At 31.7% G+C, this 27,073-nt stretch overlaps 4 protein-coding genes across 4 annotated transcripts; 2 read left to right on the top strand and 2 right to left on the bottom strand.

The window, feature by feature from the left end:
• The first annotated feature begins 9,014 nt into the window (after positions 1-9,014).
• On the top strand, positions 9,015-9,982 carry LOC107919467 (protein AGENET DOMAIN (AGD)-CONTAINING P1). Its single transcript, XM_016848922.1, has 3 exons — positions 9,015-9,175; positions 9,246-9,616; positions 9,681-9,982. The coding sequence occupies exons 1-3, from the start codon at positions 9,015-9,017 to the stop codon at positions 9,980-9,982; spliced, it is 834 nt and encodes a 277-aa protein (XP_016704411.1).
• Positions 9,983-11,380: 1,398 nt separating this feature from the next.
• On the top strand, positions 11,381-14,059 carry LOC107920124 (uncharacterized). Its single transcript, XM_016849658.2, has 2 exons — positions 11,381-11,824; positions 12,897-14,059. The coding sequence occupies exons 1-2, from the start codon at positions 11,731-11,733 to the stop codon at positions 13,712-13,714; spliced, it is 912 nt and encodes a 303-aa protein (XP_016705147.2). The 5' UTR covers positions 11,381-11,730; the 3' UTR covers positions 13,715-14,059.
• Positions 14,060-14,477: 418 nt separating this feature from the next.
• On the bottom strand, positions 14,478-17,665 carry LOC107920123 (peptide chain release factor PrfB3, chloroplastic). The gene is made up of 6 exons (XM_016849657.2): positions 17,376-17,665; positions 16,083-16,300; positions 15,777-15,977; positions 15,347-15,556; positions 15,085-15,262; positions 14,478-14,860 (listed from the first exon to the last, which is right to left on the bottom strand). The coding sequence occupies exons 1-6, from the start codon at positions 17,536-17,538 to the stop codon at positions 14,571-14,573; spliced, it is 1,260 nt and encodes a 419-aa protein (XP_016705146.1). The 5' UTR covers positions 17,539-17,665; the 3' UTR covers positions 14,478-14,570.
• A 1,238-nt stretch (positions 17,666-18,903) lies between these two features.
• Positions 18,904-26,505, bottom strand: LOC107918286 (probable aspartyl aminopeptidase). Its single transcript, XM_016847814.2, has 10 exons — positions 26,426-26,505; positions 26,018-26,282; positions 25,413-25,548; positions 25,055-25,327; positions 23,917-24,061; positions 22,405-22,644; positions 21,405-21,537; positions 19,877-20,058; positions 19,352-19,464; positions 18,904-19,201 (listed from the first exon to the last, which is right to left on the bottom strand). The coding sequence occupies exons 2-10, from the start codon at positions 26,253-26,255 to the stop codon at positions 19,096-19,098; spliced, it is 1,566 nt and encodes a 521-aa protein (XP_016703303.2). The 5' UTR covers positions 26,256-26,282; positions 26,426-26,505; the 3' UTR covers positions 18,904-19,095.
• Positions 26,506-27,073: the final 568 nt, after the last annotated feature.

Here is a 27,073-nt window from a genome sequence, read left to right as displayed (position 1 = left end):
CCTCTGTTTTTTTTTATTTTACTTGTTTTATTTATAAAAGATGTATAAGATTATCACCAGTTTTGTGGTTCGATCCCGCTCACAACTATCTACAAGTTTATTTTTTAGTAGAAATTTATTTTTATTGGATTCGACACCCATCAACATATTATAAATAAAAAAGCATGATTACATTTGCTAGCTACACAATTAACAATTAAAATACTTGAGTTCGACTCTCTCCATAGCTCGATCTACTCGAGCTTGAGAGAAAATCAAATTTGAGTTTTTCTTTCTCAAATCAAACTCGAATAGTTAGAGATAATTTTTATAAAATCAAAGGTGGATATGATATATTAGGTCTTTATGAAAGAGTGGTTATGTCATTGAATAGATTATCCAAATTTCACATAAAAGGATATTAAAGATTTTATCAAGAGACCGATGTTGAAAATTCTTTTAAAAACAAATTTACTCTCTAAGTAATACCACAAACAAAGTGTTAGCGTTATTTATATCTGCCGGCTACAACGCAAGTTGCATTGTAAGGAAAAGTTGGTACAACATTATAATTTACCTTATTTGATTGATATATTTTGATCAAGTTTGCTTGGACAGTTAATTGTTGATTTTTGAGAATTGTCAGCATCGTATTAGTGAAAACTTCATGTGAAAGAATCAAGTCAAACAAGGATCGGATTCGGGCTTTCAATTTAATGAAAATTCCCTTAAAAAATTTCAATCTTCAAGGGAGTTTGATATTAAAAGGATTGCTGCGAGTAAACTAATTATTTGGAGATTTTTTTTAAGTGACTATTTTAGAGGAATTAGTGATTATAACTAGTTGTATTTCAACAAGCCTATTTTGTATTTATATTGAATAGCTTGTTTAGGTTAATAGTAAGAATTGGAGAGCATGTTTCTTGGTCAATTAGTACTTATCTTGAGTGCAAATTTTGTAAATAAATTGGATTGACTCAATCAATTTTCATCTAAGCTTTCACGAGGAAAGTCTTAGAGGGTGAATGGCCTAATTTGAAGTATAGGAGTAAATGTTGCAATTTAGTGAGTGGATAGAACTAAAATCATAGTATGTACTCGTTGCTGATAATAGATTACTCTCTAACAATTCCTCGTAGATACGAGAACAATATTTTAATACCCATGTTCTATTTTTTATTAATCATTACAATTAAACTAATAGCTAAAAGAAATCATTACAATTTCTATGGTGATGGAATGTTACTTTATATTATATGAAAGATAGTTTTTAGTTTAATGAAATAATTTTTGCATATTAAAAAACATTCATCAATAGAAAGTAATAAAGACAAAAGAATGTAGAGTGTCTTCTTTATATATATAGCTTTAGGATTAGTTGGTTCAAGTGAAAATATATGTCAAAATTAAATGTTGAGTAAGTATGAGCTTTTATGTAGGTTTTTTTGGATGTTATTAATTTGTCATAAATATAATACTACCTTTCTCTTTAATTTTAACCAAAATTATTATGCCTCAAAACATATTTACCATGTGCTCAGGGACTGTTCAGCTGCGAAGGAAGTTTGGGCGCAAATCATTCTGGTAAATCAAGCTAATCTCCATGAATGGTTTGTTTCTAATTTATAGAATCTTTTGGGATGTTAGTTGGCCTTGTCTTTTTGGTTTGATTGCTTGGCGCGTTTGGAAAAATAGGAATCTCCTCATTTTTCAAGGTACAACTTGAAGTTCTTTTGAGATTGCTAAAACATCGTACAGTTGGGTAAAACAATACATGTCAATTCATAAAGATACTCGAAGTAGTTATCAGGAAGATAGTCGTAGTTAGTCTTTATCAAGAAATTGGGTTCATTTAAATTCTGATGAAGCGGTTAAACAAGACTCAAGATTAAGGGGTGTCAGTGGAATGGTGGGAAATAGGGTTGGCGAGTGGATTTTCGGGTATAATAGGTATGTGGGGAAATGCTCAGTCTTTGATGTGGAATTATGGGGTATCTTGGATGGCTTGGTCCTTCTCCAACGACAAGGCTACAACAAGATAGTGATTCATTCTAATAGCTTGCAAGTGATTAAAGGTATCTGTGATAGTTCATTAGTAGATTCAAACTTTGCTTTGATTAGACGAATTCATCATAGTCTGTCGCATGTTGAGCATTGGAGTCCAAGACATGTCCCTAGAAAAAAGAATCGAGTTGCTGATTGCCTAGTCAAAATGTCAATCAACAAGAAGGAAGATTTGCAGGTTTATGTCAGTATGTCAAGGGAGGTTTTAGAACTCATATGTTCTGATACAATTGATGGTATTTGTGAACAGTTAATTTAAGTATAATCCTTATTTCTTTTCACACAAAAAATTATTCATAAACATTGCACCACTTCATTTCTTTTACTAATAAAATTTCAATTTAATATTGTAAAATTATATATTTATAATTTACTCATGAACATAATATTCAATATATAATATTTTAGTATATTTATAACATAAATATAAAAAACATATAACATTTTCACATATCTATAATTTTAATATATATACTAAATTATATAATATTAAAAAATACATAAAATATTAAAAGGGATAAAATAATAAATTTAGAAGTCGAGATAAGGTGAATTAAAGCAAACATTTATGAACCCCATGTGATACTTTCTCCGGTTCCGTTGCTACCGCGGGCTTTATGCAATCAATCAGATTATATAGACATCCCTTCAACACAACATAGGTCGTCGAAAGAATCTCGGAGACTCACCAAAGCACGAAAGTCAGGATCTTTCAGAAAATAGATTCATTTTCAAAAAGTGCATAACCGCATGGATAAACTCACACTAACACGTCAATTTGGGATTTTCCTCGGGGGTATCAGTAAGGAATTAGAATGTAATAATATTGATTCCTGATGGTCAAGGGTGTTCACCGTTCCAAATGTGGCCTAGGTTTGAGCAGCGCTAGTCGCGTTTGTTGTTTGGGTTTTGCCCTATTATTGAGATTCACCAAAAAACAACACACATTTATTAAAACTATAATAGGATTATTACAAAATCAGTTTACATTCATTTGTGTAGATTTCAAATTGATTGACATAAATTTTAAAATTCGATCTTGTATTTATAAACCCTTTTCTGTTTCAATATAATGTAATTGTTAATTTATATAAATAATAATAATTAGGCTCCCAAAATTAAGTGTAAAGTGTAAAGATGTCATGATTTTTCTTTAAAACAATAAATATATTGTTGGACCATGTTAACCGTGGGTATGGATTTCTGATTATAGGACTTCGGCCTTTGGGTTAAGCCTTTTGGACTTATATATGTGCATGATTTTGTGGTTAATTGCTTTTTTCTTTTGGGTGTAATACATAAAATACTTTATATGACAAGACATTGTATCTTCAACTTTGGGATTCATTTTTATTTGTTTATATTTTGTGAGAATATATAAGTTTCAGTGCGTTGAAGTGTAATATCATCCTATTTGAAGGCTATTTAGTCTCTGTATATTATATCAAAGTGTAAATTAATCGTTTTAGTTAAAAAATATAATCCATTTCTGCCGTTAAAATTTAACATAATTGACAGACAAAATAACACATAACATGCCATATAACATAACAGGATAACCAGATAATTACACATAACATGTCATATATACGTTATATTAATATGCATGAACTAATTTTTAATAACAAAAATACATTTCACGTTATCATATTGTTGTGAAGATTGAGAAATGAAGAAGGGAATCATGATTCAGCTAACAACCACCATCCGATAGGCCATGCATTAAGTGCTGACTTTTAATCTCCTATGCTCCACCCATCAGACAACTTAAACAGACATGTCTGCTTCTGTATGTCTTAAACATTTACCTTTTATATATTTTTCAGCTCTGAATATATTTATGTATATATATATATATATATGCTAAAAAAGATTGACTATGTAAAATTATATAATTCAATATCTTTTATAATTAATATCCATATATAAAAAATAGAATGTTAATAATGGCAAGAAAATTAGAGAGAAAAATAGAACATACATATTTTACGTGAAAACTCTTTTGGAAAAAAATCACGAGTAGAGGAGAAGAAAATTCACTATGTTGAATTTGAATGATTACAATGAGTATAACTGCGTCTTTTTATAGGTTTAGAAAATCTTACTCTAATCAACATCTAATAGAAATAATACAGTAAGGTTAAAACACCTTATTTAAATGAATATTAAACAGAGGAAATAAACTTCTATATAGATTCTTCTTGTGCGGTGGATCTCTCTGATCATATCTATTCTTTTTGACGTAATGTTTAGAACTACTCAAAGTCTCTTAACCCATAAATAGGAGAATAATGTACTTTAGCACGCTCAAACTTACGTCTTCTTGTATTTGCAACAATACCCATATCAGTCGAGTTAAAACTCAATTGACATATGATGATATTTGAACTCAAAATACATTCATATTTACTCCCTCAATTTCATATCTTAATTAAAATATTATTTAGTTTTTATATATATTTTTATTATATAATTAAAAATGGTGTTGCTGGGCTGGCATTTCCGAAAGGGCGGCGAAGCCTTGTTTGGAAGTAAATTACGCGTTTCATTTCAGCACGTTTTCAAATGGAATATGCGAAAATCAATATGAATGGACCAATAAAACCCTCTATCTCTGAAAAAAATTTCGAAGACCTTCGCATTACCAATTTGAAAGGTTTGGGGTATAAATGTAAATGTCATAAAATAGGTGTCGGCGTTAGGACAGCGAAATCTGCTTTGCTGTGGGCTAGCAAGTAAACGCGTCAATTTCTAGATGGTTCCTTAAAATCAACGTGGCGATGAGCTAAAAGCTTTAGATATGATTTGTATATATATTTCGTGTAGGATTGCATTTTTAATAGAAAGATTAATTTGCTCATTGATATTAATGTATAGGGATTAATTTATCTATTTTTTGAGTAGAGAGATAAAATGTTATCTGAATCTTAAGACATGAGACTCTATAGTACTTTTACTATATATTTTATTTTTATATTTAACATATGTACTTTTATAGAATTTGAGTTTTAATATTTGTATTTTAAAAGTTAAAATTTCAATTATCCTATTTTTTAATTTAAAAATCTTAATCTAACCATCATCATCGTCGGTAATTTTTTTTCTCAAAATTTATTAACTTAATATATTTATTTCTTATCAATCATATGTCTCATAATATGGAAACAGCTTGATAAATTTTGACGAAAAATATTAGTTATGATTGAACTAAAAATTTTAAATAAATAAATAAAAAAGTAAAAGACTTCAATTTTAGCTCTTTCTTTTTGAAAATTTTTGTACTTATTTCATGTTTCTTGTATTTTTGGCTAAAAAGAACATAGCAATCTTTGTCATTGTATGTGTTTTCAATTGATGGGGCAAAGGCAATTTCACAAATCTTTATCACACCAATATTGGGAAACCTTTGTTTCATTAAAAATATAACATGAAATATGTCGAAAAGACAAATCCATACCTATGTTGTTGCTTAATATATAAATTTTCTTATCGTATTTACTCCTACAATGTTTACTATCTTTGCATTTTAGTCCTCTAAACAAGATTATAGGGACTTGCTTCATTTGAGTTTTGGTTTAGCATTTGAGCAACTTATAAGTTAACCACGGTTTCATGCCAAGCTTACGTCATAAAGGATGTCCCAAAGCTCCGACTGCAACATCGAGAATGTTGATAATGCAAAAAATATTTTTAGAATATTTTCGGTTAAGGAAAATTTTATGCTATTTTTGTAAATTGATATTACTATTTTATCATTCTGTCCTTTCAGAAAGCAACATAAATAACAAGTTATTCTTCTCATTTTACACAACATAAGTAAACATAAGTTCTCCTTTTTCTCTCGTCTATTTCTTTTAGTAGTTTTTTCGGTCAAATTTTTTGACTAAATTTTTGCTTTTTTGTTTCTTTTTATGTTTCATTTCGAGAAGAATAATACCAATTGACAAGTTAACCACGATTCCATGCCAAGCTTAGGTTATTAAGGATGCCCCAAAGCTTCGATTGCAACACTGAGCATATCCCAGCACTTCGATTATAACCCTACAGCCATCATCCCTGCCAATCCCTAAAAACTCTTCATGCTCCCCCTTCATTAATATCAAATTGACAAAATATGTAAATACTAAGGGTTAAATTTGTTAGTATACCAATTAAAATTATATACAATCAATGTAAGTTAATTAGTTATTTTTAGTTGCTCACTTTTAAAATTGACAGAAATTAAAATTATTCTTTTTGAAAGGGGCCAATTAAATTAATATAGAATTTGAAAAGAATTTGAAATGTTATTTTGCCGTGGTAAAAACCTTGCAACTCTTTCTCTCTCTATACTTTTACAGACATGGTAAATTGCATTATCAACCACATGTCTTTGTTACATCTTTCAAATTAAGTAGGCTAAGAGTTTACCATACAAATGGATTGATATTAACCTTTCATTCACTCATATAGCATCATTATCCAATAAAACCAAACTGCCAGCTAGAGGCGAATTCAAGGGGGCTGGCAAGGGTCTCGGCTCCCTTAAGATGGAAAATTGTTGTTTTGGTCCTTTAAAAAATTTTAAAATTTTAAATTAATAAAGGTAAAATTACACTTTGCCCCCTAAAATTATGAAAATTTAATTTAATCATTTAAAAATTATAAAAATATAGAGTATTAAAAGTTAAAATTTCATTTCGCCCACCCTAAAAAATTTTCTGGCTTCAACCCTGCAGCCAACCACATCTATTACACGAAATAAAATGCATCCATCACCTAAAAAATGTAGATGAAAAATGTACCAACAAATTAAAAAAAATGTTATAACTTTTTTTTGATTGAAATGGTAAAAGTAAAATGTCAAAGATTATAATATTTTAAGTTCAAATTACTCTTAGAGGAATTCTCTCCAAATTACTCTTAGAGGAATTCTCTCTCTATATTTTTACAGATATGATAAATTACATTATCAACCACATGTCTTTTTTACATCTTTCAAAGTTGGCTAAGAGTTTACCATACAAATGGATTAATATCAACCTTTCATTCACTCATATAGCATCATTATCCAATAAAACCAAATCGCTAGTCAGAGGCGAATCCAAGGGGGGCTTGGCAGAGGCACCAACCCCTCTAAAATGAAAAATTGTTATTTTGGTCATTTAGAAAATTTTAAAATTTTAAATTAATAAATGTAAAATTGTACATTGCCCCCTAAAATTATAAAAATTTAATTTAATCCTTTAAAAATTATAAAAATATAGAGTATTAAAAATTAAAATTTCATTTCCGCTCCCCTAAAAAATTTTCTGGCTTCGCCCCTGCCGCTAGCCACATCTATTAGATGAAATAAAAGGCATCCTTCACCTAAAAAATGTAGATGAAAAATGTACCAACAAATTAAAAAAAAATGTTATAAAAAATAATTTTGATTGAAATGGTAAAATTAAAATATCAAATATTATAATGTTTTGAGTTCAAATTACTTGTAGTGGAATTCTCTCTCTACGAAAGAGATTAAGATTTATATCATATTTTAATATTATGTTGCAGACATGAAAGCTTAAGTTCAATAATCCTAAGTAATCTTTTTCCCTTCCTCTAATTATTAAAATATAAGTTTTGATTGAATTGGTGGTTTCCTTAACCGAAATTATTTTTTTTTACAAAGATTAAATATTATTTTAGGATATTTTTATATTATTTAAAGGTATTTTTATCTTTTTATGTTTTTATATAAAATTTAAAAAAAGACATGCACATAAGAGGATTCGAGTCTAAAATACAACAAATTTTATTTTCTCAAATTATCATTTCAACTAAAAATATACTTAATATTTATATCAATTTTTTAATAAACTTATTAAATAAGTATTTTCGCTTTGAAAATCCGGATATAATAATTGAAAATAATAAAACTCAAACATGAGTACTCAAATATAAAAACAAAAAACAATTTCAGAAATAATAATATCTTGCTATAACTTTTTGGTTTTATATATGTTAAAATATGATATAATTGCATGTCCTTTTCATAAATTTAGATTTTAGTCACTGTATTTTTATTTTTAGAAATTTAGTTTTATTTTTAAAATTTTGAAATTTAAGTTCAATTGTTAACATTATTAATTTTTTTGGTTAAATTTATTGGCGTGATATTTTGAAAAAAAAATTTCACTTAGTAGTATGTAATTGAACAAGTGAAGTTTGCAATGAACCTTAATTTAACAAAATAAATTTAACAATATTAATAATTAGACCTGAATTTTAAAATTTTAAAATAAAAAAGACTAAAATTCTAAACATAAAAATACAGAATTTAAAATTTAAATTCTTGAAGAATATAAGGACTTATGACATGTTTTAAACTTTTTATAAGTGAGAACCCATAGCATGTTGCCGCCAAAAGCAGAACCCTGTATTTCTTCTAGAGAATCTCCTAATTGTTCTAGAGAAACTAGAAAGAGATTCTTTAACTAGAAAGAATTCAGTTCAGATGTAGAATAACTATCTAGAAGTTTTCGCAACTCAATCATATATGATGGAATCATCAAAGATTTGACATTTTCAAACTTTGTCTGTAACTCACTATAGGCTCGGAAAACAAAGAGAAGATGTGTACGAACGAGGTATCCATCAAGAAAAATGATTGAATAGAGGAACTCTTAAATATTTGGCGATCTCATACGAAAACAATTAACTCAATTACACTTTTATCAATTTTCAAAAAAAAAATACACTTATCAACTAAAAAAAATAAAAATGTTTTATACCTCATTTTCATTTAAAAGCTATATTTAGCAACAACAAAAAAAATCAAACATTGAAAAAACTAGTAAAAATAAAAATAGAGATGAACTTTGATTTAAAATTTCAAAATTTTATCCATGAAATTTAAAATTATGATTTATATGTTAAATCTTTGATTTTAATTTAATTTTAAGTATTTAAACAAACGAAACTCAGCCTGATCAGAATCCCGCGAAAAGATGTCACAAAAAGGCAAGGCCACCGACGCCCCCGCCACCGGAGATCCAATGGATCTGCAACCAGGTTCCAAAGTTGAGGTCAACCACGAAGACGATGTTTGCCCGCGTGCGTGGTACACCGCTATAATCATGGAGCGCGCTACTTCAACAAACGACAAGAGGTACGTGGTCCAATTCACCGATCTTTACCAAGACAAATAGCGGGACAAAACTCTCTAAGGAGTACAACAGCGTCGATATACTCCCTTTGCCCCCTCCACAACCACCAAGAAAGTTCAAGGTGGGGGACATAGTGGAGGCTTATTTCGACGACGGCTGGTACGAAGGCAAGATTGATCAAGTGTTGGATGATGACAAGTATATTTTTCGGATGTCATCAATGTTCTTACTGTTTGGAGTGAAACAATTGAGGCTTCGTAGAACTTGGTTGTGGGTACCACCATTGGATGAATCTGAGCTAGCTGTGGAGGAAGAAGATTCAACAGAGACTGACAACGCAGAAGAAAGCAAAGCAGGGACTGGTAACATATTGGAGGAGTCCGATCAGAAAACAAAAGAAAAAGAAGAAGAAGACGAGTTTAGTGAGGGAGCACGTGTTGAGGGTGACCAATATTGACGGAGATGGTTTTAACCAAGCTTGGTTTGCTGCAACTATTGTTAAACCAGTGGGGAATAATAGGTACCTCATTCGGTTTGAGACCTTGAGAACCGAAGAGGGTACTCGTTTCTTAGAGAAAGAGATGGATAGCTTGCACATTAGGCCTCCTCCACCACATATTCCGGTGCCTGACCAGTTTAAAATGTTTGATCACGTTGAAGCTTTGTACAAAGGTGGGTGGTGGAAGGGCGTGATTGCAGAGGTTCTTCCTGATGACCCTAAATATCTGGTCTTTTTGGCTGACCATGAGAAATTGGAATGTAAACACTCTGATTTAAGGCCACGCCAAGGCAGGATTGATGGAAAATGATCTAAAGCATGTGCACATATGGTCATAAAAGTAGTCAAGCTTGGAGGGTTTCCTTTTCTGCTTTATATGCAAAAATTCACTCTTTTCAACACTTTTTTTCTTTTTGGATTTTGAGCGACTCCATATTATGATCATAAATTGTTTTTTGGTTTTGGTCAATACAAGGTTGAAGCACTTGCTTCGAGTCAAAACATATTGGCATAATTGCAAAAAGCATCCTCAACACTTAAGGGTTTTTAGATTTGATTTGTGTCTTCTTTCTTCTTCTCTCCTACTCTCTTCCCCTTGCTGTTACAGTAAAAGAAGAAGTAAAAAAAAAAAGCCTACCGCCATTTTCATCAAAGCCCACATAGCCATTTTTTAAAAATGACAATTTCTTAATTTAGTAGCGAGATAGGCACGAGAGTTTAGGTTCAATTCTAAGTAATACTTTTTCCTTCCTCTAATTATTAAAATTTTTTATTTTTTATATAAAATTTAAAAAAGACACGCACATAAGATGATTTGAATCTAAAATACAACAAATTTTAAAATATGATATAAGTATATGTACTTTTCATAAATTTAGATTTTAGCCACAGTTTTTTTTTATTTTCAGAAATTTAGTTTTATTTTTTAAATTTCAAAATTTAAGTTTAATTTTTATCATTACTAATTTTTTAGTTAAATTTATTGGTGTGATATTTTAAAATTAAAAAAAAACTCATTTAGTAGTTATAAAATTGAACAAATAACGTTTGTAATGAACCTTAATTTAACAAAATAGATTTAATAATTAGACTTAAATTTTAAAATTTAAAAATAAAAAAAATTAAATTTCTAAACATAAAAATAAAAAGCTTAATTTTAAATTCATGAAAAATACGAAGACTTATGACATATTTTAAAATTTTGAAAATACTTAACTCGGTTACACTTATCAATAAAATAAAAATAAAAATATTATCATTTATAAGCTATTTTTAAAAAAAATTAAAAAAATTAAATAACTAGTAAAAATAAAAATAGATGATATTAAATTTATACATCAATTTTATCACATTTTTTATTTTAAATTTGAAATAATATAATTAATTTTTATGTAATATATCAAAATAAAATTATACTAATTCGATAACATTATTAATAATTTCTGATAATTAAATAAAATAAAAATTTAAGGTGTAAAATCGTAAAAAAATCATAATTTTATGTATACAGTGGGAAGTGAAGAAGAATGTGAAATGCAAACGCTATAGCACGCGTGGCAATCCGACAACAGTAAGTGCCGATGACTCGGTCCTTATCACCCCGTATAGCAAAGTGCTAATTAAGTCCAATTCTGTAAATTCAACAAAAAGCAAGGGGTATAAAAGTCTATATTTTGTTTCCTTAAAATCTCCTTTAAAGCGGTTTCTCTATAGACATGATAATAAAGAAATAAAAGAACAAAAGAAAAAGAAAAACCTTTCCTAGTTGTGATCACTATCCCCCTATTCCCATACAACAACATATCCTTCAAATTCCCGCAACTTTTCAACCAATCAAAAATCCTTTGTTTCAGATCATAACTTTGATGCAATTCTCACATAACCCAGAATTTTCTTTTTCTTTTTTGGTTTTCGGTGCTCAAAAAGAAAGTCGGTCTTTTTTTTTTTGTTTGTTTGTTTGTTTGTCACTGTTGATTTCTTGTTTTGCAAGTTGATTTTTATTATTTCTGCTAATTTTTAACTTTCTTTTTGTTCCCTTGGGAGATTCTGGTTGTGATTATGAATAATAACTGGAGAAGACAAAAAGGTGAAATTCATCATCATCATCAAGGAATGCAGGGGACAAGATCATATTCCCGAAAGCCATCTCTTGGTATTTTCTTTCTTTTTTCTTTGTCTTTCTCTTCAATTTTTTTTACTTTTTTTAAGAGAAGGGTATCTCTTCATGTGTTGGCATCTTGTTTGTGTTTTATATTCTGGGAATTTTCTTTTTAATACGGTGCAAATTTAAAAAAAAAAGAAAAAGCCTTGACCCTTTAGCCTTCATGCAAGTTCAAAATTATGTATGGTTGCTTTTAAGTTAAGAGCAGAGCTTTTAAAGATTTTAAGATGTTTCTGTTGGTTTAGTACATAGTGTAATATATGTTCCCTGGGTGTTCTTTTTCTTCTTTTTAACTTCGCGGGATAAGGTATGGGGGTGGGGGGTTTGTTCTGTAATTATCCTGCATTTTTCTGCTATTTTTATTTAATCAAATATGTATTTTAAAGGGATTTATTTAGAGGATTTGGGGGAGGGTGATGAAATTGAAGCAACAATTGATGGACTAGTTTGTTTTTTATGTATGAAAATGTATATGTGTATATCTATGCAAGAAAACTAGGCACTAAACATTATCCATTCCACTAAAACAACTTCAACATAATCCACTAATAGGAACTAGGCACTTAATAGTCATTTGCCAACACTTTTTCTGGCTCCGGCTACCATCGGACATCGGCTGAAAGCCTGTCGAGAGCACTGTTTGAATGAGCAACGTATGAAGTGATATTGTTATTTTGAGATCATGGCATGAGAAAATATTCCAAATGAACAATGCATTGCTTGAAAGAGTATGTGGAATTATCCTATATGAAGCACTCAATATAATGCTTGGTTCTGTCTTCTAACTAGTGTGCACATGGCATTGAGTCCAAGATTTGCTTAGCTCTTTTGCTTGTTATACGTTTTTCGGTTGTCATTTACTAGGCTTTTCCGTTGGTTTTTTTTTTTTTTTTTGTATTTTCCGGACTTTGTGCTATCCGTTTTCTTGTGTGTTTCCTTTTCTGGAAATTATTGCCTTTTTTTCGTTGAGAATGGTTACTCCCATCGATAATCATCTGATTTTACATCTGTAATGATTCCAGCATTAATGATTAACCCGGTATTTCTTGATCATGTATCTCAGCTACGTGGCAGCCGACTGTTCCTTCATGGGAGAAGAAGTTTTGCACTCTGGTAGGCGCTGTACCGTGGCGGAAACTTCTCGAAACCAAGAGATTTATGTATCTTTATGACAACATAGTCCAGTGGAATGACTCAGCTGGTGAAGAGGCGTTTCATAATGCTAAGAACCGATTTTGGGCTGAGATTAATGGCCTTCCTTGTGACATAAGACTCCCTGATCCTGATAGTTATATCGATAAAATCGATTGGGACTCTGAAATTGATCCTGAACTGCTTCTGGACTTGGAGAGAGAGCCCAAGGTCCCCGACAAGAAGGATGAAAGCGAGAATGTTGTAATTCTCGGTAATTCCCTTCTTTTGAATCAATCATTCGTCTGTGGTGGTTGGGGGGATGCTGAAGACAGTGTAGCGAAGGAGAATAACTTGTCTTCGAATTGGAAAAACAAAGACTATGAAAATTCTTGGGAGCACAACAATGGCAACACAAAAGATACCGGATACGGGAACTGTTGGAACAACTCTTGGGAATGGAACCAAAGGGAGAACAACTATAACGATTGGGACAATAACGAATCGAGCTACGTGGATTATAGAAGAACCGGAGATTGGGGAACATGGGATGCTCCTAGAAAGAAAAAAGAAGGTGCTGATCAGTACATGTCGAGGTATAAAACAACAAGGTATCATGGTGATAACTGTCAGAACAATCGGGGATGGAGAAACGCGAGGGGTAGACAGAGGTCAAATTTTGCATATGAACGACCACCTGTGGATTCAAGACAGTTGAATTCCGTGAATTATTGCGGTTGGGCCAATTAACCATATGATGAATTTGGGAGAGGCAAGTTTTGTAAGTACAAAGTTATTAGCATATATATATAGAGAGTAGTATATAATGCTTTGTAGATTGTGGGGCTCAATATTATTTTATTTGTTCTGTGTTGGAGTGGATAGCACAAAAAAATTAGGATCACAGCAGCTTGGCAAAATGCCCTATTGTGTTCTGTTTATGTCTACAGTTTTGTAGTTTGGTTTTTTATAAGGTTTCTGTCGTAAGTTTTGAATATTTTATTTCTAGTCTTTTTGAGAGTGATTGTTGCTTGATGTGTTTGTTGATCATTCAAACTTATTGATTCATATATATATCATCGGCATTTTCGAGTATTTGTCCCTACCCGAATAGAGGAAATGGTTGCAAATATTGAGATCCGAATCCAGTTAAACTGTGGGTTCGAAAAGGGCTTTAGATTATAGCTTTTTCTCACTTCAACTGCAATTGACGGCATTTTAATGGTAAGTTCAAAAACCAAACACATTAATTGTTGGGGGACTTTCATAAATGAACAAAACCTGTCACCTGCTGTAATAAAATAGTCTTGTAATAAACAAGTAGTAACTCATTCATATGCTTTGAAGAGCTGCGCTTAGGGTTTTGGATAGTAAATGGCTACTAAATGCAGCAGTCTAGCAGTAGCGTCTTTAAAAAACTGCATTTTGACATGAACTCGTAATGTAAGCAAGCCGATAGACATCAATCGATGTCCGAAAAAGCCTTGGCATGTTCTTGAGTCACTCGTGTTCATGAACCGAAAAAATGAGGTTTATTTTTTCAAAAGCATATATGTTTGTGTACAATATTTGGATTGTGGGGAGTACAAACAAGCAATGGGGAATTTTAGGTTGTAAAATTAGATTGTCTAGTGTTGATATGAGCTACAATTAGGGCTTCAATATTTCCATCTAGAACGGAATTTAGGTCAGGTAATTCGAGGCCAGTTTTTACATCCCGTACTAACTTGCTGGGATGAAACATGTATCTTCGAGTCTCCTTTTGCCACATGTCCACCATGGCGGCTGTGTTGATGCTACTTACATCGGAGACTCCTTGCTCGTTTGCTACCACAAGAAGTTTGGCCTTTAACCGATTGAGAGCTTTGATTTGATTAGCAAAGTAGCTCCTCTCACCTGCACATAAAAGAAGGATTTTGAAGAACAATGCCAAAGCAAAACATAGAAGATTACAGTAAACAAAGCTGGAAGCTATCCATATCAAGCTCTTTCATGGGCATGGGGAGCAGAAGCTGGAGGTTGAACCGAAACAAAGCATGGTTAATCGAAATGTAAGATGGGAACTGAATCGAAACAAAGCATGGATAATAACTTTCGAGTTCTGACAGGAAATTAAGTACCTGAAGATTGAAAAGTTAAGGAGGTAGGGATATGCTGAACACAGACTGTATATCCAGTTCGGCTTTGTTTCCCTCCGAGTGACAAAACAGACGAAAGAATCAAATCATCATCACTGATTTGGAGGTCTGGAGTTGTTCCAAGGAATAGGGGAACAACATTGATGCCTACTGAACTAACCTGCAAGATCCCATGAAATAACAAGGTTTGGTAAGAGAGAACAACATTGATGCCTACTGAGCTAAAAGGTACTAATAAATTTACCTCATTGCGAACAGAATCGTTTTGAGACCTTATCATGCGATGGACACCAGTCTCTCCTGAAAGAAAACCGTAAGCGTACTCAAATTCGAACTCGATAGTTGCTGACTTGATACCACCGTTAGTAGAAAGGTCCTTCTCAACAACTCTACCCCTATACCCTTGCTTTTTCGCCCATTTCATATACATGCTTAGAAGTTGTTCAGCCCACACCTGATGATAAAGATTATTTATTAAGATCATGTTAGAATACAACAGGATATATTTTGCCGATCACAAGCAACAAAATTCGAAATGGAGCATCATTCTAGCCATATGTCTCGTGTTCCATGCTTTTCGCATGAACGTTTTAAAAACGATGACATCCACCTTACCGGAGATCAGTAGCCAAAGTAAACTCAAGAGAGAAGAAAAGGAAGAGTGGAAGTCAAACCTCGGATTTGTTGCCTTCAGAGTTGGCTTTAATAATGACACATGCCCCCTCCATTTCATATGCCCCCCTAAGGAGCCTAGATACCTCATATTTATCTAACAAATCACTAATAGCCAAAGATGCATCATATGCTTGCTCAAAAAGGCTGTAATTTACGGCATCCGTCTCAGCCAACTGTGCAATCAACTTCGCTTCTTCAGCCTGCAGAAACAAGTAAAAATTGATATAGAGCGAAAGCTAACAAAATCGGACGAAGCCCTATCTAATGATTTTCACATTGAACTCCTAGTATGTAGTGCACATCACCTTGTATTTAAGATCTTTCAGAGCATCAACCACTTTGACACTATCGGCCAACTTCACGAGAATTTCACTGGATTTAACCGGGTCGTTCCATAGATCATAATCGCGTATCATCTCTTCTTGCTTTATTCTCCTTGCTTCTTCAAGTTCCAAGGCAGTCGGTGCTAACATCTCAGCTCGGAGAATGACATCTTCAATCTTCTTCTTCAATGAAAATAGACCTAATGTAAGTAGTGATAAAAAGATGTCAACTCAGAAAATGGATAACTACTTAAACATGCACATTAGAAGCACTTAAAGCAGACCTAATTTTTGATATTCTAATATCAAAGGAAGCAACATGCTACCATTCTGGTATTCTGAAAATACAGTAATGCATCAATTTGGTCACTGAAAAATCGATAGTGCTGGAAATTTCTCAAGAGATCGAAAAGTTGCAGTTAAAGTCAGAAGAACATTAATGGAAGTATCTTATTCACAATTTTTCAGCAAAATTATTAAATCGGTAAAAGTACCTAACAAGTCCGCTATTATAGGAACTACTTCAAATTAGTCTCTATATCATTAAATAGATCAATTTAGTCTATGTACTAGTTAAAAAAAGATTAAAATATGCTCAAAGTCCCTTTACTCTCAGTATGTTTGAAATTTAGTCCGTCTAATTCTATTTCTAGGAATTTAATCCACTACTTTTCAGATTAAAAAAAACAAGTCCAATTGTTACTACCATTAAAAGTCTTCTATCTATTACAACATTTTTTTTTGTTACATAACTACTAAGGGAGTATTTTTTTTCAAAATATCAAATTAGTGAATTTAAGAGAAAATTAAAATTTTAAATTAGAAAGTAGAGGGACTAAAGGGACAAAATTCTAAATGTAAGAAGAGTACAAGACTTGTAAATAATCAAAGCCAAATTTTAATATTAGATAAAATTTACCATATGAAATCTCTTCTTGGTTTAGAGTTGAACAGCAAATAATAATAATTTTCATTAATCGATACAGGTGTTGAATTCTAGTCTTATTTGTTTCCTTTTAAGAGCATAAAAGACTAAGTTGAGGGACTAATTTGAATAAGTGAGTATAATAAAAGTACTTTCACCTTCTAAAATCAGATTCTAAAAGCATATATACAGGAAAAGAAAGGTAAAAAAACAAAAACAAAAAACAAAAACCCAGTATTATTATAGGATTCAGTGATGAATTCCAACACCTATTTCGAATTATAACGCCAATAAGTTAAATTCATCAACAAAAATGAAATAGAAAAGAAAAAGAAAAAAAAGGAACTGACCAAGTTGCTTGTAAGCTTTGTTCTTATCATCAATGGAATGAGAAGAAGCTCGAATAGTGAAGTGTAAAAGGTGATTAGTTTTAGACCTTTTATATGTTGAAGAAGGAGATTTCCATGGAGTTGAAGCAGAAGGGCTTCTTCGAAACACAGCTTCTGCCGCCATTTTTGATGAGAAAAAACAGAAGCAGAGATTAGGCTAAAATAACTGAGGTACTGTGTATGGTTGGAAAACCCCAACACCGCACTCTCATATGTGCCTTATCATTTTAGAGTTACATAAGGTGCCATGTCAGCCACTTTGTTTTTGGTTTTTTTTTTTTTTTAAAATATAAGTAAGTAATTAATTTTGTCTTAATTTTTTATAGGGTATATTACACCAATTGTCCCTAAATTTTGTTTGAAATTACATTTCGATCACTCAACTTTTAAAAATTATATTTTGTTAATAAAATAACATCGGACCTTAATTCAAAAGATTAATAGCTAATTTAGTCTTTGCGCTATAGTTAAAAAAAATCTTTTTGATATTTTTAGAATTTTCATAACAATTTTTTTATATTTTTTTAATATTAACATTTTGAATTTAGGAATTAAAAAAATTACATTTCTAGGAAATGATATATAAATCTTTAACTAAGGGGGCGAATTGTTAAGAAGTGAGGGGTGAATCAAGAATATAATAAATTATATATATAAAAATTTGATAATTTGAAAAATCTAAGGGCACGAACACCCCCCTCCGTCCATGAATCTATTGATTGAATAATTAAAAAAAAATCACAATTCATTTAAAATTTAAGGTGAAGAATACTTCCCTTATAATTTGAAAACTACTTACTTGCTCGGTTCGAATAAAATTAATAAACAACTTTAAAATATAATTTTTAAGTAATTCATTCTATTTTGGTCACCTAATTGTTGACTTTTTCGATTTAGTTATTAATTTTTCGAAATTATATATTTGAATCATTCTTGTCATTGTCTTAATTATGAAGGTCTAACAGTTGATTTTATTTTATTGGTTTAATAATAATTTTAGCTGGGTTATTGTTATTTTAGTTCTAATTCAAAAAATAATTAAAAATCTTAAAAATATTTTTATATTTACTTTTAAAATTTTAATAATAAATATATTTTTTCCTTTTCAACCGTACTCATTTCCTAATCAATCAAACATGTGAAACTCCCCGAAAATTAAAGCTACTTCTTTATTCAATTTCTTTTGATTTAGTCTCTCTTTCTATTCCTTTTTCTTTTTTGCTACATTATTTGTCTCAAATGTCAAATTAAAACTCAGAAAGAAGCTGAAAATTAACAAATTTATAAACCCAATAAAATGGTTAGGTTGATGGCACTAACTCCGACAACTTTACTCTATGCTAAAAAGATAGTACCAGTTTTGGCTCTCGTGTTCTCATGTTTTTATCAGTTTTAGCTCAAGCTTTGAAGAGAAGTTGCAAGTTAATTCGTCTAATTGAATGAAAGAAAGAAAGAAAGAACAAAGTGAAGATGAACAAACTTCATAGTCTGAACTGAAGACAAAGAAACTTTAAACTAATGGGAAAGACAACAATTGAAGCATTTATGTTTAAAGACATCACCTTTTTTGCTGTTATTTATGTAATTTCTAGATTCAAGGATGAAGCAAGAAATAATTTATTTGAAAAATTAGTTTTGAGCTACAAAATATGAATGACATGAATAATTTTAACTTTACCAGTTAGTCAACAATAAGCTTCCTATCTATGCTGGAGAAAGTTTGGTAAAATGCCTTGAAATGTTTGTAAGCAATGTCTATATCTTCCTTCCCACATACTTCTCTCACACTGCAAAAAGTGTGAATCAAAAGTAGAAAAATAATTAAGATCTACATGATACCAATAGGTGTATTTCTGGAATAGCATTTTACAAATAGGGCAAAATGCAACAATATATAAATCCTATTTGTTGCAGGTTATCATGCATGGATTCGGTACCTGTGCATAGAGAGCTGGGCAATGCCACAATCAACAGTACGAATACCAACTCCTGAAGCAAGTATAGGACCAATGGTGGATCCACATCCCATATCATTTCTTACCACAAATTCCTACAAGGAAATCAAAACTCAAAGAGGATACATACATGCATATTATATAACTAGAAGAATGTGAACATGTAACTTTCTGCTGTTTTTTTTTTTTTTCTTTTCTTTATATTCATTTTTCAACTGTCCCATTGTTATCCATCACCATAACTCGTGTTTTCAAGACACAAGGTGTGTGAAAAATTACATATGACTAGACATTATATCCACTTATTGTTAATGTTCGGTCCAATTGTAGCAATTCAGGAATGTAGGTCTACACGGTAAACATGTGACAACCAGCAACTCCTCATCAAGTAGCCCCTTTTGTCTTACAAAATCACATTATATAGTTACTAAAATCCATTTACTAATCAGTGACATCCTACCTTCTCCAACTATCACCTCTTCTACTGTAATATGGCAATGGAGTTACCTGAGTAGGAATGTTATGCATCTTTGCAACTTCTTTGAAGAGAAAAGCTGTTACTCCACTGGTAGCATACCGCTGATTTGCATTGTGCTTGATCACAAGACCTTTATGCATTTCTGGTCGATGGTGTTCTTCATGCTTATCCATGAAATTTGGATGAACTCCATGTGCCATATCAGCAGATACTATATAGACAGACAGGATAAGAGAAAGGAGTTAAAAGAGTATGGTCAGGCATAGATTGTAAATGCAACATATGTAAAACACACCAACTAAATGGAAATACAACCAAAGTTTTGACAGTTTGTATTCTGCCAAGCAACAGTTCAATCCATGCCCATGTGCTAAGATTACATATTTTCCTTATTTACATTTACTAATGAATCTCAGGTTAGATGTGAGTCCTTTAAATTTCCCTCTTAAATACTCCATATAGGCATGGGCTTTGGCATTCTCTCACTCAGGATACTATGTGGGTTATGCAAAAAGCAATGACTGATCTACAAGTAGCTCAACATTCAGAGGTTAAGAAGCCATTAATTGGTGGACCCTAATCCAATGAGTTCAATGAGGTTCAACTGGATGCAGAAATATTATATGTTAATATAATTTGTTATTAAAATATACATGAAACATAGGTGAAAGATGAAAAAGAATATATAATTTGGCAACTAATTAATAATTAAAAGGGAAAAAATTCTTATCTCCTCTTGCAAAAGATATGTTGGAAGACAAAAATGTAAAATTGAATGACCTGAAACTAGTTAAATTCGGTCTAGACTGGTTTAACAAACAATTCCACTTTAAAAGGTCAGGATTTCCCAATTCAAATCAGTTTGGCCAGCTAACCTGGTCCGGTTTCCAAAACAGTGTCAATCTATAAGCTGTGATCAGGTGTCTTTGAATCAAAAACAGTAACTGTCATGTTAACGAGACTGATCCCCTTTGATAAGCTCAAGTTTTGCTTGAGCTCAGTTGATATGCCTAATTTGTCCCGTGCTTTTACTTTTGGAATTTCTCAAACTGCTAGAGCTCAAATTCATGTGTTGTTATGCAGCCTAGACTCGGGTGTGAAAGCCTTGATCCTTTGTTAATCTGTTAGACTCAGTTACTCAAATCTTGCCTCTTACCCATCCTGTTTTTGGTTGAGGGCAACCCTAAAGGAACTGTGTTTGACACAAGTATGTGTTTTACAAACGGCCACTCAGTTTTTTCCACATCTTTTGCTCCTATTAGAGGAGCCATAACCCCCCCCCCAAAAAAAAAAAAAAAAATCTCCATTCCAAATTTTAGGTGTCAAACATGAGTCATAAGGAGAAATTATGAAGTGTGAGATGGAGATATAAAAAGGTGAAGACTTTTCAATCATCCTTCTCAAAAGAGAATAAAAAGGTCCTACCTGCTGAAAAGGTACGCTCTTTTTTCTTTTCTTTTAAGGATGATGAAAAAGGATTCTTAATAAGTAACAAAAAGCACTAATGAAATTACAAAGAATGCAATCTACAATTAAAGGCTTCCAGTTGATGCATACCAAGGAATGATTGGCGAATCGCACGGTCAAAGGCACTCTCACCAGCATAACTGTTGGCTAAAGAACCAGCAATGCGTCTCATTGCCTGAAACATAGTTGGTGCCCCTGCACCTTGATATGAATCTGAACCTACCTGGTCAAGAATAGTAAAAATTCTGTGACTATGTAATTCTGGGAGGACAACCAAAAATATCTTAACATGGCAATTCACTTAAAAACAGCAGTTTACTTCCTGAAGGTCTGAAAGTAATTAAAACTTTTATATACTTCTCCCAGATAAAATTATCTTCTACAGTATTTGACAAGAAATTTTCTGAGGTAAGGATTCGTTCCATGCTACAATCTTGTATATGGCACATTTTTGTGCTGAGGGCAACTATATTACATGCACATGCTAACAGATAACAAACAAATTTTGCATGATCCAGGAGCATGTACAGCCTATTCCAAAGCAATCCAGTTCACAAGTATGTCTGTGTCAATAATTGTTACAATTTGATTTTGTTTAGATGACCTAAGTTTTAAATTATGAATGTGCCATGTTCTATCAGGTTCTATCAAACAGGTTCTATTTGTGTTGATTTCATGCTTCTCAAGAAATAATCCCAGCAAAAGATTTATTCCATCATATATTTCCCTACGTACCATTTTTTAGCTAGAATAACTCAGATTGCAAAGGCATGCTAAGTAGCACATTTTGCAGGAGGAAAGCACATGCAAACAGAAAACCAATAGCAGGGTGCAGCTGATGTTTGTAACAATAATTGTGTAACGTTTGTGCTTATACCTCTACTTTTTTAGTTTGGTCCAATGCTCATTTCATTCTCAGGTTAGATGGGTTCATACCATGAAATTAGGCTTCTGTCAATAATCCTGGGTGTTCAAGCCATATTATTACATCATGTTCAAAGTTACCACTCCAAAGCCATCTAGTCATTCAAATAGGCTCAAGCTCCTTTTATAAGCATGCATAAATAGATATAACTCTGGAAAAGTTTACCTCCTCGTTATCAAATAAAGCAATCATCCGTATAGCATGTTCACTTGATAAATCACCAGGAGATCCACATGAATCAACCAGAGCTCTCAAACCACAATAACTTGAAGCAAGATTATCTAACCTTCCAGAGAATATAAATTCATTGTTTGCGCCTCCAAGACAGCTAGGTTGGGTATCACAAATGTTCAACTCAATATTGACAATGTCATCAACATCACAACCCAGCTCATCTGACAAAATCTGCAAGCAAATTAAGAAAAAGATTTAACACATGTTCTATCTACACTATGAATTACCTAGATCAGGATGGTGGACACCTATATCATGTAAATAAGGGAATTAATGGTCACATCTTACACAGATAAGAGAATTAATCATTGCAAAATCATAGGAGGTTAGGAATAAATAGTGAAACAAATCTAAAAATGGGTAGCAATGGGTGTTGCAAGGCAGCAACTATAAAATGGACAGGCTAACAATTTCTCAGGTCTAATCATGCAGTATTCTTTTTCTTTTCCTTTTAAAGATGGCAAATTACATAAAATAGACATCTTAAAAGAGGTTTATCCATAATACTAGAAAAACAGAATCTGTCCAAATTTTTTTATACCAAAGAAGAACCATATAAAGGTTTTTCCAGATACTTCACATGAAGTCACTCCTAGAGTCCTAGTTGAATATATGCCCAGCACTTTAGCCAGGCACTGCTCTATTGCAATTAAACAATGATCTATTATCCCAGTTCAAGGATGCAAAAGATTCATTTCTTTTTGCACAAGCAACCTTGTGAGCCTACCCTATGTTATACCATAACAATAAAATCTTCTTTCTTATTTTATTCTACAAAGAAAATTCTTAAGTATTGACATAGTTAGACTTAAATAGGTCGTTGATGTAAAATGAAAAAAGAAACTTCAAGTGAGTTTTCCAAACTAAATTTCCTTGATATTTTTTGTGTAAAAATTTTAAGTAGAAAACGCACTTTGGGGTTTAGAGATCTCTACCTCAGCTTTGGAAGGTAGGTAGTTAAAGTCATACGTTAGAAATGAAAGATAATAGTGTAAAAGTTATACCTTAGCCTTCGAAAGATATTTTTAAAGCTTAAAGAAACTGGACCCTTCAGCAAGGGGAGCTAAGGGAAAGAACTTCCATAAATCATTCTGATTAGTTTCTCTATCCCTTCTACGTTATCTAATATCAAATTCACTAGTGCTTTAATTTTCATGTATACTATTTATATTGTTGTTTTCACATTTATATTTATTTAACTTTAACCTTGGAAATTTTGATTCAATTCAATTCAGTCCCTCCTCACTAGATTGCTTATCCACATTTGAGCTAATATTGCAATTACAATATTACCACCATCTACAAGCCTTTTCTCTTCTTGTTAGAGCTTCTTTCAAACAGATTCGGAGAGAGGGAAAGCTTATCCTTAATCATAGCAAGTGCAACATCATTAAAATTAACTGCTTGAACAGCTCCAAACGAGCATAATACAAAAGCAAATACCTGCATAAGTAGTGGATGATGAGCAGCCTTGGGAGATGAAGAACTTTTCTCTTTTGATTCTGGAAATGCTTCTTCTGGTTTTGTAGCAAGCAGGGGAACAAGTTGAGTCTCTAGATTTGGTTTGAATCCATCAGTGTTTACTGTGCTAAAAAATTAAAGGAAACAATGTAGACAGAGAATGAGAAGGATGCATTGACAATCGGTCCAACAAAACAAACATCTTCGACATATGAAAGAGGAGAGATTTGATTAAAACAAATTTAAATTTAAAAGAACTGCCATTGAGAACCTAACGACACTTTTTTATTGTCCATCTTCTTTTCAAGATGGATAAGGAAATATAATATTGGAAATAAGTGATCCTACGAATATTTACTAACTGCTATATATATATATATCAATATGTTTTGCAACTGTATATCTTGAAAGTTTACCACTTAAGCATATGAAATCTCGAAGTTATACAAAAAGTTAGCACATTAATGATCTTGCAGGAAGTTTTGACGCAAGTGATTACTTTCAAGAAAGGAAAAGAAAAAGGCAAATTGAAATTTTAAGCATTCAGGCAACATTATGGGATAATCAGGAATATATGTTAACAGGTTTTAGTTAAAGAAAGAAAAGGATGAACTGGCTAAAGTATATGGTAACGATATTACCAAAATTTTATCCTATTTAGGGTGTGCTATAAATGTTTCTATGGCTTAGCCAAAAGAAATTCATTTCTAGAGGGAAACATAAGGATGAAATTACCAATTAATCGCATTACCCTAGTCAAAATGGATGGCATTTATTAAGATCCTATGATATCTGCCAATTAAAAGTCTTCTAGTAATACAAATAATAGAAACTATTGACAGATATCAGTGGAAGAAAAAATAAACAATGATATGAACTATAGATGAGAAAGAAAAAGAACTTTAGCATAAAAATGATCTCCTCATCCAATTTATCTGCTTCAATAGGTGGTAAAAAGTAAAAGTAGGGTTGACTTCAACAACAAAATACCAGGATCATCACTAGCCAATCCCAATAAAGGCATTATTAATTATTTAAAAAAAATCCTAAAAGTATTTGCAGTATTCAAACATAAAACAACAATATTTTAAAATGGTTATTCAAGGAATAAGTAGATAACCGGTTAAGATGAATTGCCAATGTGGGTACTCGTAGAAGAGGTCTCTTTACTTTGACAAGCTTGTGAAGAAATGAACCATCACTAGCCCTAACAATGACTCTTCCAGCAACACTTAGGTCTCTGTCGAACCAAGTGTGCCATAAACCACCTCCATAAGTTTGTACATTGAGCATGAGATAATTGGACTTAGATGACGCAGACTTCGGTTTAAGTTTGAGACAAGGACTGTCTGTATGTGCAGCAATAACATGAAAGCCATTACCAGCAATGTACCTGCAAAACTAACGCAGAATTCCCTTGAAATTTCTTTAATTGCAAAAGTTTTAAATTAAAAATTTTCAAGATATATTCCTCTCACTTTTCTCCTACGGCAAAAGCCACCAAACAAGACATGTTCCTAGTGAAGAAGTATCGTCCACCAGGCCTAAGGTCCCACTCATCATTCTCATTTAATAAATGAAAACCAGCAGCAATTAGTTGTCGTTTTGCTTCAGCTGTGTACAAGAAAATTTAATAAGTTTGGTCCAAGGCAAATAATTAGTGATTTTCTCTCAACGAGGCATTGTCACTCAATGGCAAAGAGTAGGCCTTAGAACCTGTATATCGCGTTCGATTCCTTTAATGCACTAATTTAATTCGAATTTATATTAAATTTTTGCAGGCTATATCTAGATTAGTTTGTATATTAGTTTCATTTCATCTACTAGATGTGATAATTATTATGTGAAAACAACTTTATGCTCATAATATTGTAATTTCTACTTGTACATAAAGAAAAACTAATGCTAAAATTTAGAGATTTCATCACTAAATAAGAAAAAATAAAAAACAAAAAAATAATATTTTGCAAAGAATTACTGATAAATTTAATTACAGATTGGAGTTGCAAAGAAATAGTAATATGTTCAAATACTAAAACAAAAGCTGAAAGAAACGGATGGAGGGAACCAATATTTGGCAAACCTGTAGCGTGAAACTGAGTCCAGGATTCGTTGAGATAATTCAAAAGATCTCCGACGATGGACGGATTCGTGGATGCTGAGGAGGAAGAGGAGGAGGAGGAGGAGGAGCAGAGGAGAGGAGGAGTGACGGAGAATTTGCGGCGGCGGAAATTGATGGAGAAGGAGGAGTGGGAATGGGGTAGTCTGGAGAAGTAGGCTGATGGATGGTGCAGCAGTTGCGCTCGGCTTATCGTTGCCATTGGTGTCGCTCCTTACAGGCCTACCCTCTGTGATATGTCCAAAATATTATTGTTTTGTTTTAAGTAAAACTAAGGCTTTTTTTCAAAAGTGACCCGAAAAATCGATTAATTATAAAAATGACCCAAATAAAAAGATAAAAAAAAATGTATGAAAATGACATGTTTTCTACCGAGAACATCGGTGTCGCCAACCTGACCGACGACACAGCCCCTTGAATGCAGCTTTGAAAAAAGCTATTGTGTTTGGCGATACTGGTATGTATTTTTTCAGATACCTATAAAAAATATTATTATTTATGGAACATTTTCAGCATACATTCGCCTTGGATAATTATTTTGTCCTAAATAGTTAGAAGTTATAATATGATTCAAGTTTTTCTATTCTCTATATTTTTAGAATTTAAAATAAAAATTTATTAGTATTAGTATGCACCAATACTGATTTGTTTCGATTTACCGTTTCAAATTTATCACTATTTTTTAAAAACATTTCATAATGTATATAAAAATATTTACAAATATCAAACAGTTAAATTAAATAAATTTTAAATATAAAATACTCATCAATTATATAAAAACACTCTTCAATAAGCTTTATAAATATAATTTATCATTAAACAAATTCAAAATAAACATGAAAAAAATCCATAAACGATAAAATTGTCTCATATTATGCATATAACAATTCATCATTCAAGAAATCTAAAACAAATAATAAAAAATTAATTTTAACTTTAAAATTATATTTTAAAATTTATTTTTTTATCGATCAATACACCATATACTAATTGGAAGTGACCGAAATCAACTGGTATATA

Source organism: Gossypium hirsutum, chromosome D13 (assembly GCF_007990345.1).
Source record: "Gossypium hirsutum isolate 1008001.06 chromosome D13, Gossypium_hirsutum_v2.1, whole genome shotgun sequence".
Classification (NCBI taxonomy): domain Eukaryota; kingdom Viridiplantae; phylum Streptophyta; class Magnoliopsida; order Malvales; family Malvaceae; genus Gossypium; species Gossypium hirsutum.
The sequence above is the reverse complement of the archived record's forward strand: the minus strand, read 5'-3'. Positions and strand labels throughout refer to the sequence as shown.